The 13,538-nt window shown below is 52.9% G+C and overlaps 1 protein-coding gene across 2 annotated transcripts in view; it reads right to left on the reverse strand.

The window, feature by feature from the left end:
- Window positions 1–12,953, reverse strand: part of NKD1 (NKD inhibitor of WNT signaling pathway 1) — a 73,177-nt gene extending 60,224 nt beyond the window's left edge. Inside the window, exons 1-3 of one of the 2 annotated variants that reach the window (XM_019732371.2) lie at window positions 12,734–12,953; window positions 12,575–12,607; window positions 11,756–11,889 (exon numbers count right to left, since the gene is read on the reverse strand). In XM_019732371.2, the coding sequence (XP_019587930.2) occupies window positions 11,756–11,889; window positions 12,575–12,607; window positions 12,734–12,758 (192 nt within the window). In that variant the 5' untranslated portion in view covers window positions 12,759–12,953. Of the gene's footprint in view, window positions 1–11,755; window positions 11,890–12,574; window positions 12,608–12,733 lie in introns of those variants that run through there. The other variant, XM_019732372.2, reaches the window with a different exon arrangement.
- Between the last annotated feature and the right edge of the window lie 585 nt (window positions 12,954–13,538).

The raw sequence follows: 13,538 nt of genomic DNA on the forward strand, positions 1-13,538 counted from the left end.
GTGTGTACGTATAGCTAGATCTAGCTCGCTAGCTACAGACATGGTTATCTATGTCTGTAAATCCATGTCCATAAACTAAAGAAGAAGTTACACAAAGAACATATAGATGATGTTTTACAGAAATGTACACTTGAAAGCTATGATTTTACTAACTACTGTCACCCCAACAAATTTAATTTTAAAAAAGGGAAGAAAACAAGACGTTACACAAAGCAATATTTACTCTTTCTATGTGATATTTTTTTCATATTTTTATACTTCTCTATTTCGTTTTTTTAACGCTGGACACTAAATTGATTTCATGAGCAATGAATGGGGTTATAATATATGGCTGAAGCAAAAAAAAGTCATCTATACGGATTTAAGACAGCTCTCTATTCAGACCGACCTTGAGTCTGGCTGGAGCAAGATTCCACTTCCAAGTCAAGTGACTTTGGGTAAGGAGGCATACTTCTTTAAATCCTCAGTTTCCCTATCAGTAAAATGGGGATGATAACAGTACCTAATGGTGCTGAGAGAACCGAGCGCTTGGCTCAGGGCCTGGCAGAGAGCGGACGCTCAATGCTGCATCCATGCTTCGGCATGAGGCTCAGAGTGGGCCCCTAACAGCCACACAGAGAGGCAGCCACGGGACACCGAAACAGGAGGCACGTACCCAGGACTGACCGGGGCCATGCACCCCTGTGGATTTTCAGGGAGGAGGGTGAGAAGAGAAGCCCCCAGTGCCCACTGAAAAGGCAACTCTGTCCCCGATTTGTAGTAATTTTCTTACATCATCTTTTTGCTTTTGAAGTCTAGCTAGATCACTGCTGGGGGGATAAAGGGTAAAACAACAGAGTCAAGGTCAAACTGCCCTATAACAAGCCTCCCTCTAGAAGCCAGACATGGAGTGGCACCCCTACACAGCACCCCCAAACCCACTCAGTGGAGCCACCACAAGCCAAAGCTCCTGCGTGAGGAGCCAGCCCACGTGGCTTTCTGCAGTTAGAAAAACATCCTTGGAGGGAGGCTGTGGTCTTCCCAGCCCTCACCTGTGGCCTGAGGGTGGAAAGGCCCATCCTGCTAACAGGGGCCCTTTATGCTCTGCCCCTTTAGGCTCTCCAGGGCCCCAGCTCTGCACTCAGGGCCAGGGGGCTTGGGCAGCACATGGCAGGCCGGCCAATCAGCTCCAGGTTCACATTGCTCCATGAGACCGAGAGTTCTCCCCCAACCTCCCACCCAGCCAGAAAGGAGAGAAGCTGGAGTGAACAGACATCAGTAAGAAAATAAAATTACAGAAGAAGCTTTGCAGTGGGTGGACAAGGGCTCACACAGAGTTACAACATGTAACAAGCCCCCCTCACCGCCCGGTACCACCCAGCCCCTCTGCTGGACCACGGATTTCTGCCCTAACATCACAGACTAGAGTCTGGTCCCAAGTCAGACACCGTAGTGGGCTGAGGACTTTCTCTAAGCATCAGTCATGCCTGCTGGCCCCTGCATGTCCCCAACCCGTCGTCTGAGATGCTCTCACCAAACCTTTCATCACCTGGCTGGGTGTTCCTGGGGTCTCAAAACTTAAATGTCACTCCCCAGTCCGAGGAGAGCCCCCTCCTTATTCTCGCGTGGCACCCTGTCCCTGTCCTTGGACACAGCTGAGTGACTGTGAGCAAGAGCCACTAGCAAGCAGCAGGAGGAGGGACGACGCCTACTTTGCTCTCCCTGATTTGCCATCATGAACTCTCACTCTTAGAATAGCTCCAGGAGGCAGGAACTGTGCCTCTACCCAGTCCCCAGATGTGACCCAGAGGATCAGATTGGAGCTGTCACATGGCCCAAGGCCACCCAGCTGGGGAGAGGTGCAGCTGGGACTTGCACCTAGAAGTCAGCTTTGGAAAGCTCCAACCACACGTACAACACCCGCTATGTGCACAGGCGGAGGCCTCAGGATAACGCGGCCCAAACCACGTTCCTGTCCTTGCCCCACCTGCCCCACTCACTGCTCTCCGCCAACCGGAAACACCCTGCCCATGACTTCCCAGCACCCAGCCGTGGCTTAGGCTGTACCCTCTGCCTCGGTGCTGCCTGAAGCCGGCTCCCCCTGGCCGGGGTGGAGACCTGAACCTGCTTACTGAGCCTGTCTCCTCATCTGTACACAGGGGACAGCACATGTGAGGAATGCGCGGAAAGCATTAGGCACCTTTAACACGCACCTGTAGGTACTATTGTCCCTAACAGACTCAAACCCCACCAAAATCGGGTAGGTCTAAATCAACCATCACTAAGCCAGGGTACCACAGGCCAAATCGAGCTGTCCAGGTCCACCCAAAAAAAGCGTTTTCTAAACATTTTATTTGGTTGACAATAGTTTTCTTAAATGAGAACTATTTCACACAAAAATCCAGATGGCTCGATTTTCTTGATCAGAAGCTGTGGCAACACCAGGGCCACAATCCCACATGACAATGGTTGGCTGTGGCTGAGTGGGGCCACCCCCTTGAGACAGGACAAGTGCTCCCCAGGGAAGCCCTGTCCCCACACCAGGGGTCTCCCACCTGGCCTGCTGCGTTGATTAATATGACTTCTCTGGGCCCTGCAGGTCCTTTAGATTCTGACCCCTGGTCTTAGTCTGACCACCCTTCAGTGACCTACGCACATGCCACCTCCTTCAAAAAATCCCTCTCCAGTCTCCATAGCCCTGTGTCTCTTCATAGCTTTGTAACTTTCACAGCTAACGTGTATTGAGCACTTACTATGTGCCAGGCAGTTATAACCATTTTATAGTCTGAGTCTTCACAATCACCTCATGAAGCAGACACTGTTATCATCCTGGCTTTACAGAGGAGGAAACTGAGGCACAGAGGTGATTATTCTATTCCCATTGCCACCCCATCCATGCCCCACCCTTCTCTGTGCCCCAGCAAGCCGACCCCTGGGGCTCAATTCACTGGGGCTTCCAGGCCTCTGACTTCTGAATTCAGCCAATGGGAGGCCCTGGCAGGAAGGGGATGTGAGGAGAGAGATGTGGACTATTTCTTCTCCACCCCTCACTACTGCACCATGTCTGACTATGGTTACTCCTCCATATTTATAGCTCCTGCCTGGCCTGCCCCCTCCTCAGCTTCAGTACCGACAGGGAGCCGACCCCAAATCTCCAACATTTCTTCCCCTGGCTCTTCCTGCCCTGGGGGTGCTAACAGCTTCCCACTGTCGCCAGGGACCTGTCAGTGCCTGGGTGCATCGATACCCCGTGAAGGTTCCCTTCACCCTTCCCACACTCCTGGGAGCATGTGTTTCTCGCTGGACCCCTGGCTGCTGCAGAGGTTTCACACTATGCCCAAGGTCCCACAGTTAGAAAATGGTGCAGCCACAATTTGAACCCAGGACGTCAGTCGGGCTCCAAAGCCCTAGTTCTCATCACCACCCAAAACTGCCTTCCGCCCTATTCTACTCCTCCTGGGCCTTCGCCTACCTGTGGCTTCCTCAAGGGTCCCCTGGATGACCCCGAGAACTGAGTGCTGTGCCTGGATCAATGCAGACATTCCAGAATCTCTCACTGAGCCCACAGAATAGTCACTGGATTCCTCTTTATCCTCCTAAATACTTTTACAACTGAGAGCCCATCCCCACATTCCATCTTTCCCCACACAAGAACTCCTCCAGATCACAGGGCTCACCTGTGCCCTGCGGGCCCCACACATAGGACCTGCTGCTTGTCTCCCCTGTGGACAAAGACCAAGCTCCATAACACGGCTGAGAAAGCCCCCAGCCCCCAGCCAACTGAAGGTCCGTCAATCAGCATCTCAAATGAACTGCCCTCTTCACTCCATGCTGCTGGTCCATCCAGCAGACACTCACCTGCTACCACACATCCCCTTCCCTGGCTGTGCTCACCACGAGCCCTCCCCCAGTCACCTTTGGGCCTAAATCGCAGTTCCTCTGGGACACCTCTGACAATAGACCAGTTGGCACTCAATGCTCTAGTCCCCAGAGGGTCTTCTGACGTCCCCTTAACATTGTCTTCTTTGTTCACTATCTACCTTCCCAAACTATGAGCCAACCTAACATGAATATCGACACAAAAATCCCAAGTAAAACATTAGCAAATCAAGCACAACAGCATTTTAAAACAGCAGTCTATCATTGAGACAAAGAAAGATTGTGTTCAGGAGTGCAAAAAAAGTTGAGTATTAGGAAATCTAACAGTATAAATTATGCATACAAATCGTATATTAATATATAAGCAAAGAATGACCAGCTCCATCAATACCCCAACAGCATTTGATAAAATTCAATAAGTACTCCTGGTTTAAAAAACCATAGCAAGCCAGGAGTTGAAGAAAGCTTTCTGAACTAGATAAACAACAAACATTATATTTAATGGTTATTAAATAATAGAGGAGATTCTAACCAATGCAATAAGATAAGAAAAACAGATGAGAGGCAAAGATGAACGTTTAGTTCCACTAAACGCTAAGTTATCCGAGGCAGGAACTATGTCCTATTCCTCACAGTTTGCACAACGTCCTACATATACTCAAATATTTGCAGAATGAATGGGCTGATCCCCACTGAATGCTCTCACAGCACCCAGGACTTCTCCTTTGAGGCATAATTCACAACTTAGATTGTGAAAATTATTTTCAAAAGTACTTCCTACTACAGTGTACGCTTCATGAAAACAAGTGTATTGAGAGAGCAAGTGTATACCCGGCCTAAGGTAGGTACTCGGTGTCTACCGCACAGATGCACTAGTGACTTGAACAGAATACATTCGTTAGATAGTTGCTAAATTACAATAAAAGCTTTATCTCACTTTACAGCTGGAAAATCCAAGGCCCAAAGAAGGGAGGGACCCTTCAGCTGATGCCACACCACTGTGAAGCCCACCCAGTACCCTGGGGTCCTCTGAAAGGTGTCAGCCACACACAACGCCACGGCCCACATGGCTCACCAAGCCTAGACCAACCCTGGAGCCCTCTAAACACACACACACACACACACACACACACACACACACACACACACCCAGGGTGCACCCTGGTGGGCAGAGCCCCTGGCGAGAGCTGGTGTGTGCTCCCTCTGAGGCTGAGGATGATTTCAGGGGAGGGACCCAAGGCTTTCCTCGCAGAGCCCCATGACTGGTGCCCACATGGATAAACAGCCCCCTCTTCTTTCCCGGGAAGTTATCAAAGAATTACTTATGTCTCTGGAAATGCTTGTTTAGAAAAGGTTCTCCACCCCACCTGGGCTTGGCAGGAGCAGCGGCATCACCAGGCCTGCCCTTTGGGGAGTGATCAGGCTTTTCCTCCCGCCCCTGAAGCAACTCGGCCATTCTTCACACAGAGAGTCTGAAGCCAGCCATAAAGAAGCAGGCAGCTTCCCAGGATAAACGGAGTACGGTGACATCAAAGACAGCCTTCCAGATTAAACAACTGAGGCCTTCAGCTCTCTCTGGCGTTTCTTCCAGGATATTCTGGGCTCCTGCCTCAGTTCTCCCTCAGATGGAATGGCAGATATTTTGTTTGTGAGACTGAATTTTTTCCTTCCTCAGGGAGAGGGGGAGATGATGGGGGTGGAGAGGGGAGGGGAGGGGGAGAGGGAGAGCGTGAGGAAGAGAAAGAATGTCTGTAAGAGACAAGAGCCACAAAAAGAACATGTGTGAGTGAAAAAAAGAGAGGGAAGTCGGGGAGGCAGCCAGAAGTGCCTGCTTTGGAATCCACCAAGTGACCTAAAAATTCCAAGTTTCTAAACCAAAGCACATTGTGAACTCACAGCCAGTGAGTGAGGCTACAAGAACCCCTAAACTAAGAGGATTGTGGGGTGCCTGACACCAACTCCAGCTGTCGTTGACAACTGCCCAGCCCCTTGATAAGACAGTCACTTAGCACTCCCCTTTCTCAGACTCATCTGATAAACCAAGGCAAGGGACCTTCTTCCCTTAGGCACAGGCTCACAGCAATTCTGGGGCAGGATGGCTCTCTGGGATTGGCTTGTCACTGCCTCTTGTCCCCTCGCCCTTGGAGTGCCTCTCTCTGCCCTTGAGCAGCCGATCCTACCCCTCAGGCCTCCCCACATCCCACCAAGGCTGGGCTTCTGGCCCTACAGCCAACCCTCCTTCCCCCAGGGCAGCAGGGGCCACCAATCCATCCAAACAACTGGAGGAATGTCCCCAAGTACATGACAGTCTATGCTAATCAGCTGTAAGGAGCATGCTGGTGGCTGGAGGGGGTGGGGCAGGCTGACTGCCCACCCAGCTCCACCCCACACCTGTCCAGAGGGACAGGCAGTTCAACAGGCCAAGAACCACGAATGCGCAAGGTTTTTCAAAAAGACTGGACAGATTTCCAGTCCCCACAGGCTGCAGGACCACTTGGAGCCCCGAGTCCCTGACTGCTCAGCCCAACCCCCACCCATTTTCCACAGACAAGAGCCAGCCTTGGGCCGCAGGCAGCTCTTCCTAGCACAAGGGCCAGTCCCTCTTCCCACACCTTCTGCAGGTCTCTCCAGCCTCCCCTTACATGCTGCTAACACAGCTTCTCAAGAGCGTTTACTGACTGTCAACGAGCCGGTGTACTGCTTATCCTTCTTCGACTGGAAGCTACAGGAGGACGGGGACTGTGTCCCTTTTATTTGCCACTGTATCCCCAATGCCTGGCACAGCTAGGGAATTAATAATTAACAGCAATTCATTATTAATCGTAATTAATTAATACCTGAATGCCTGAAAGAAAAGGCCTAATTCCCTCTCCCATTTATTCCTGCTTCCCATTCCATTTGGATGGGGAAGAGGATCTGGGGGAGGAGGAGGCTGGTGACCTAATCTATTTTCCTTTCTTTCATTCATTCATTTATTCACTCATTCATTTAGCAAATATCACAAGTGCCCACTTTGTGCCCTGGGGCTACCACAGGGAAGACGCGTTACTCAGAAAGCAATTCTTGCATTGCTCATGGCTCAGCCTTGCTGTTTCAAGTCCTCAAGAGCAGTTTGGTCCCTGAGTGTGCTGTCTGAGCCTCCTGGTACATACAAAGAGGAATGAATAGTCGCTGTCCATCCCTCGCTCACCTTCTCTCCTCACTTCTGACATTCCCCCTGGGAGGGGATGACTCATCCCCCAGGTTCTAAGACCCTGTGGGACACGCCATGATTGTTTCCTGGATTAGCTTCTGCAGGGGTTATTACAGTTTGTACAAAACGTGAAAGTAGGGAGCACCTCTTGAGTTCAAGGGACTGAAACACACACAGGGCCTGACTCAGGGAAGCAGCCTCTTTCTCAAAGAAGAAAAGTTTCACAGGGAGGACGAGACACTCCTTGAAGCCTCTCCCAGACAACGTGTCACAGAGATGCAATAAAGCACTCAAAAACTGACACCTTTGCCCACCACCCACCATCCTGAGGGATGCAGACCTGTTGGAAACCAGATGCCCCACCTGGCACTTGGCCCAACCCAAGCTTCCCGTCTCTCCTCCCTATTGCCCGGGGGTAAAGAAAGTTCCCAGGCGGGGCTGTGAAGCTGACCTGGATGCCGTGGGCAGAGGAGACCCTCCGTGAAGAACTCAAAGATGTCGGCAAATAAAGGCCCAAATGTCTCCAACAGCCTCAAAGCAAATCATCTTTTAATTCCAAAACACCAAATATTTGATTTATGCTTTACCTCAAATGTCAAGTCCACCCCAGGCACATAGTTCTGAAACCACGTAAGGAGGCCTAACACTTTCCATATGGTGAAGACATGGGGCCTTTTAATTGTGCCAACTGGTATCATTCAAGGGTAATTCCCCGGGAATCCGGCACTCGGGCAGCAGCTGGGCCAGCCTCCAATCTCATCGCGCAGCCCCACACGTCCCCGAGGGCTCCAATAGGGCCTGCGCCCTCCCAATCTTCCCCAAATATCAAAATGTACTAGGTGTCCCCTAATCAAATTACCTAACTGCCTGGCAGCCACCTTTGATCCAGAGACAGACTTGCCTACACCAGTCTCAAGCTCTCTTCCGGCAGCTCTGCTACAAAAGAACAAAAGGGCCAAATGGCGGGGGGAGGCAGTTATCTTAAATCCGGTGGTACACATACATGTATGCACGCGTGTACACATGGCATGAGCGTGCACACAGGCCCTGCTTCTCCAAGTGTTGTCCTATCAATGTCTCTGTCCACTATACTACTCCATCCATCTAGGATAAGCTTCCTTATTTCACCCATTATATTTTCCAGGCCCAATATTTCCAACTGGTTTTCTTTTATATCTGCCCATTGCTGCATCATATTTCCAATACCACCCTCCTTTATCTCCTTGAGATTATGATGCTGGTTTTAATTTCTAATTGTTGAGCACATTGTTGCCTGGCATATAAATTGTTCACTTCACTCTTCTTCTTTCGTAGTACTTGTACACCTGGCATTCCTCATTGTTTTTCTCCTCTGAGCTTATATTCCCTTGGAGTTCATCATGAACCCACAGAAAGGAGAGAAGCCCTGGTCTCAGCCTGTGTCCCTCCAAATGAGTCTGTGGTGTAGGGGGTGGCGGAAGCCTCTGGTTTTATAATCTGGGCCCCCATTTCCACCCCTAGCAGTGTCTCAGCAAACCTCCCAGTACCCTTCCCCCCAAGTTCTACTCATTTTGAAGAGTTAGCTGTCATAACCCTGCCAGGGACGACAATGTTATTACGCCCATTTTACAGATGTGCTAATTAAGGTATACAAAGGTAAAATGGCTTATACAAGGTGACAAGCTCCGGTGGCAGAGCCTGACTTCATTTATTTTTGTATTGAGGACACACTTAGGTCAGTGTCAGCGAGATCACCCTCTGTCCTTCAGGAACTTACAAATGACTTGCGCCCACCCTGAACATTTACTAAGCTATTCAGACCCCATCAGGAAGGACAAGTGTAGGCAGGGACCCCTCGTGCTTCTGCCCACCCCAAAACCTGCCTCACCCTGAAGCACTCTAACCAGAGGCTGCCACTTCTCTGGGAAGTAGTAAGTGTGACACCCTCCAGGCCAACGCTCTGGCACAGGGCTTTGCCACACGTGGCTTCCATTGTCCTAGAAAGTACTCCAGGAAGGGAGAAAAGCAGAGTTCCCACCAGCTGGCTGGCGACTTGACACGGTTATAAGGAGGATTACGACAATGTAAGCAAAGCACTTGACACATACAGGCACTTGATACATAGTAGTTATCGCTGCAATAATAATAAAGCTAGTTAGATGAGGCACTAATGTGTCTCCAGGCACTTTAGTTAAAGGCCGGTGAAGGAGTGGAGACAGAGGCCATTCCTCAGGCCTGGGCTGGTGGGGGACCTCTGCCAGCCCTTGGAAGGCGGCAGACTTGGGAGCCCACGCCCTCCTACATCCTGATGATATAATGGAAGAACCTGCAGCCACCCTTTCCATGCCGCTGGGAATCGCGGAAATTAAACTAGACAGAGGGCTGCCCACCGCTGTCCTGTTCAGGATCTGTGTCTCCCAAACTTTGGGCATTCCATCCCCAGTCACCATTTTGACCACTTGCACCTAATTATTTTTCTCAGAATCAACTTTAGACTATGTTTCAACTGAGCTTCCTCCTAAGCAGTAATATCCATGACATCGTAGGTTTGATGTTCTAGTTATTTTTCTTCGGATAAAAGAAAAATGTTAACTATTCAGATTAAAAATATTCCTCTGGGAACCACCTGAAATTGCCTTACAGGCCCCCATCTTGGGTTCACCGGACCACTCCCAGGCTGTACTTGCCACCCCCACCTCTGCAGACTCAGTGGCTGGGTCAGGGCGGGTGGGCACTCAGACATCTGGGTCCAGGCACAAAGCACAACTCTCAAGAAAGCAGAGGCTCCCTCCCCTTAATATCCTGGATGGCGGGGCCCACCCTCCGCCACTGAACATGTCATGCTGATGGCTCTGTGTCTCACGTCTTCAAAAGTACTTAATGACCCCTCAGTGCTTCTCTGAGACAGGGGGCAAGGACGGAGCGGGCAAGCACCATCCCATACTGTCCTCAGTTGGGGGAAGAAACCAGGCAACAAAATTCCGTGACTTTAACAAAGCCACCGACTTAAGCTGGGGCCCCTTCCCCACCCTCCCTCATTTCCCCCCATGGCAACTTTTACTGGCTCACATTCCTCTTGCTGGGAACACTACTATTTAATTAAAAACGACAGACTTTTGTTTTTCTCTCCTTCCTTCCTCCTCCCTCCCATCCTCCAGGACTGGATGCCAAGGAGACCCACCAAAAACATGCGGGTAACATTTGTTACGGCTTTGAAGATAAAAGTCAGTTGAAGTAAGCCCTCGCTGTAGTTCAAGTTTCCCCTAAACCATGGAGCAAGCTGCCTGGCAGTTCAGGAGAGGAAAAAAGTGGGGGCGGGGGGGGGGGGCTGCAAAAAATGGCATTCTGCAGGAATACTTTGTAAAAATAAACATGCTGAAAAAACCCAAAACTTGATTAATGGAAATCCACTCAGTTGGCCTCTGTTTTGAGCCACAAATGCATTTGTTCATATGGCTAAATCGGGTCATTTTCACTGGCCTCTAAATAACTAAGCAGATCACAAACTAGCAATGGTGAGGGGAGACAGGGAAGCGTGTAAGTCTGTTTTTAAAGGGCCCTAACTGCAGTGCCCCCCACCCACCCAGGTTTGACCTGTTCGAGGGGACAGCAGGTCCAGTTCCAACCCAGCCAATAGATAAAGAGAAATGCAGACGAGAAAGCCCAGCTAAGCAGTGGCAGTGAAGGAGGAGATGCGAGTTTCTCCCAGACGCAGAGGTTATTTCATACACACATGAGAACAGGCTTTATCCACAGGCTCACCTCCCAACACTGGCCCCTGCCACTGAGCTGCACCCAGCCCAGGACTCACCACTCAAATACACACACACATCTAAAAACTCCACTGGCCCCTCCCCAGCCATGGACAAAACCAAAGAACTAACCAGACCTGAGACTCAGTCTGTTCCCCTCTAAGTTAAAAAAAAAAAAAAAATTAAATGTCACATCAAAAAGTTGATTCATCCTTTGATCCTTGGCTTTCTTGAGTTCCACGCAGACCATCTGAAAGCCCGTGCAGAGTTCCGGAGCTCAGAGGACATCTGTGATCACCAGTCCCAGGCCAGGAGCTGGCGTTGGACTCACTCAGTCCCCTGTCACATCTACTGTTCCCCAGGTACAACTCCAACCTCCAGGACCCATAGGGTGAAGGCTGAGGGATGGGCCCAGGCTACAGCAGAATGAGGTGCTCTCATCGTGGGCCAAGCCAGAGAGTGTACCGGGTCCCAGTGCCCCCCAAGCTCCGCCACCCAGATAGTAGCCTGCTCTAACTGGGGTTCCCAGGCAGATGGTAGTAATGAATGCCACAGACACTTGGAACAGATTCAGAGACCAGCACAGTCCTGTCATCTACCCAGATACCCCTAGATTCCTTCCCTCTCTCACTAGCCCCACCTCTAAACCCACCTTTGAAAGCTGACCACAAAAACAAGGCCGCCAAATTCCTCCAGCACAGATAATATTACCCATCAAATGGACCTGCTGCACCTCTTCACCTAGGACGTTTTCCCCCAGGTGGCCCTCTGCTCCCACCCTGACAGGAGACTGCCACCTGTGTCACCTCTAAGGTTCCTCAAGGCATGGGGGTACAGGGTCATGTTGGTGGGGCAGGGGCAGCTAAGAAGGGATTTTTGGACTTAGAAGCTGTCCCAAGAGGGTGCTAAAAGTTGGGGTGGGTGGGTATGGAGACCCATCTCAGGTTGAAGGAGGGGTATCTGGGGTTCATACCCGGGTTCCTCTGCCAACAGTGCCTGCCGCCTGCAGCTGTCGGGGTCCAGAGCTGCCACCGGGGCAGCGTTGCCTTCCAATCCACTCCTCGATGCCTTTCCGAGCCCAGGCAGCACTCACCGCAAAGCTGTCACCTGGGGCAGGGATGACACAAGCCCCTGAGTCTGGCCACCAGCTGGCCGAAAGTTACCCCAGAGAGGAGCGAAAGAGTGGGCACAGCAGAAGCAGGGGGGGTGGGAGAGGGTTGAGAGAGGGACACCATCCAAGAGAGGGACGCAGGCAATTAGAAGGGGATTCAGCTAGGCTCCAAACACAGGGACCCAGAGGGGAGCGCGAAGGGGGAGCAGTACCCAAGGAGGAAGGGCCTGGGGATCAGAAGAGCGAGCCCCGGAGGCCAGGACTGCTGAGCAACGGGGTGAGGGTCTGAAGATGGTTCGGTGAACACGAGGTGCGGGGGAGAGGAGAACTGAGGGCCAGGAGAAGGGGCGCAGTGGGCGCCGAGATTTCGGGAGACCGAGCTGGGGGCCAGAAAGAGAGGGGACAGAATCTTGGGGGAAGGGGCTTGGGAGCCTGAAGAGGGGGCGCAATGAGCGCGGAGGGCGGGGATCGCGAGAGGAGGGACTGAGGCTCTAAAGAGGGGGCAGCACAGGGACCACTGGGAGGGGGTAGGTGAACAGAGGAGGGGGACACGAAGGCAGCTCCTGGAGCGGGTTTGTGGGACTAGCGGCCAGAGCCGGGGGTGGGGGTGGCCCTGATAATGAGATCCCGCGGGCTAGGCCATTCCATCCATCCCCCGGTCTGTGCCCCGCGTGCCCCTACCTTCCGGGCTCTCCCTGCGCTTGCACACGGCGGCTGCAGGCACATCGCGCGGCGGCGGCGGCGGCGGGAGCCGGAAAGAAAGGAGATGCAGAGAGTTAGCGATCGAGGGGGCGAAGGCGGCGGGGGCCCGGGGGCCAGCGCGCGGGCGAGGACACTGACCCGGCTTGGAGTGAAGTTTCCCCATGCTGGGGGCGCGGCGAGCGGGGCGTCCCTAAGCCATGCGCCCGGCCCACGGACCCCGCGGCTGGCCGCGCCTCGCCTGGCTCTCCTCCTCCGGGAGCAATCCCCGAGCCGAGCGGAGCCCGAGGCGGCGCCGGGACGCGCTCCTGCCGCCGACGCCGCTGCCCGACTGACGCCGGGGCGCGCCGAGCCCCCAGCCCGCCGCCGCGGCCCGCGCCTCCCCGCGCGCCCATTGGCCGGGCGCGGCGCATCAAAGGCGAGGCGGGCCGCCGAGAGGGCGGTCTGGGGGCGTGGCCGGCGGCCTGGGGGCGGGGGGCGGCGGTCTGGGGGCGGGGCGCGGCGAGGCGCTGCCCGACCCGATACAGCGCCCCCCTCCAGGCTACTGCTTTCGTGCTCCGGCGGGGGGCCCGGGCTTGGGAGCCGGGACTGAGGACAGGGTTTGGGGGCTCTGGCCAGTAGGCGTATTGGGACAGACACCCTTTTGGGTCCTGCCCTCTCTAGGACAACCGCTCCTCTCGCTAGCAGTACTGTCCTTTCCCTCCGCTCTATTTTACCTTGAAGCGGGCTGGGCAGGACTCAGGGGCTCCAATTTACAGGTGATGAGACTGAGGTCGGGAGAGGTACGCCTCGGGGGAACTAGCGCCTGCTGCGTGCCTCTCGCGTTGCCCCTTCCCAGTCTTCCCAAGACCTGCCTTTGCAGAAAGTGTTCGCTTATTACTCGCCCCATGCCCCCCCCACCCGCGCTCTACGTTTTGATTTAGAAGTCCAAGAGAAACCCCCACCG

This window comes from Rhinolophus sinicus, linkage group LG11 (assembly GCF_036562045.2).
Source record: "Rhinolophus sinicus isolate RSC01 linkage group LG11, ASM3656204v1, whole genome shotgun sequence".
NCBI lineage: Eukaryota > Metazoa > Chordata > Mammalia > Chiroptera > Rhinolophidae > Rhinolophus > Rhinolophus sinicus.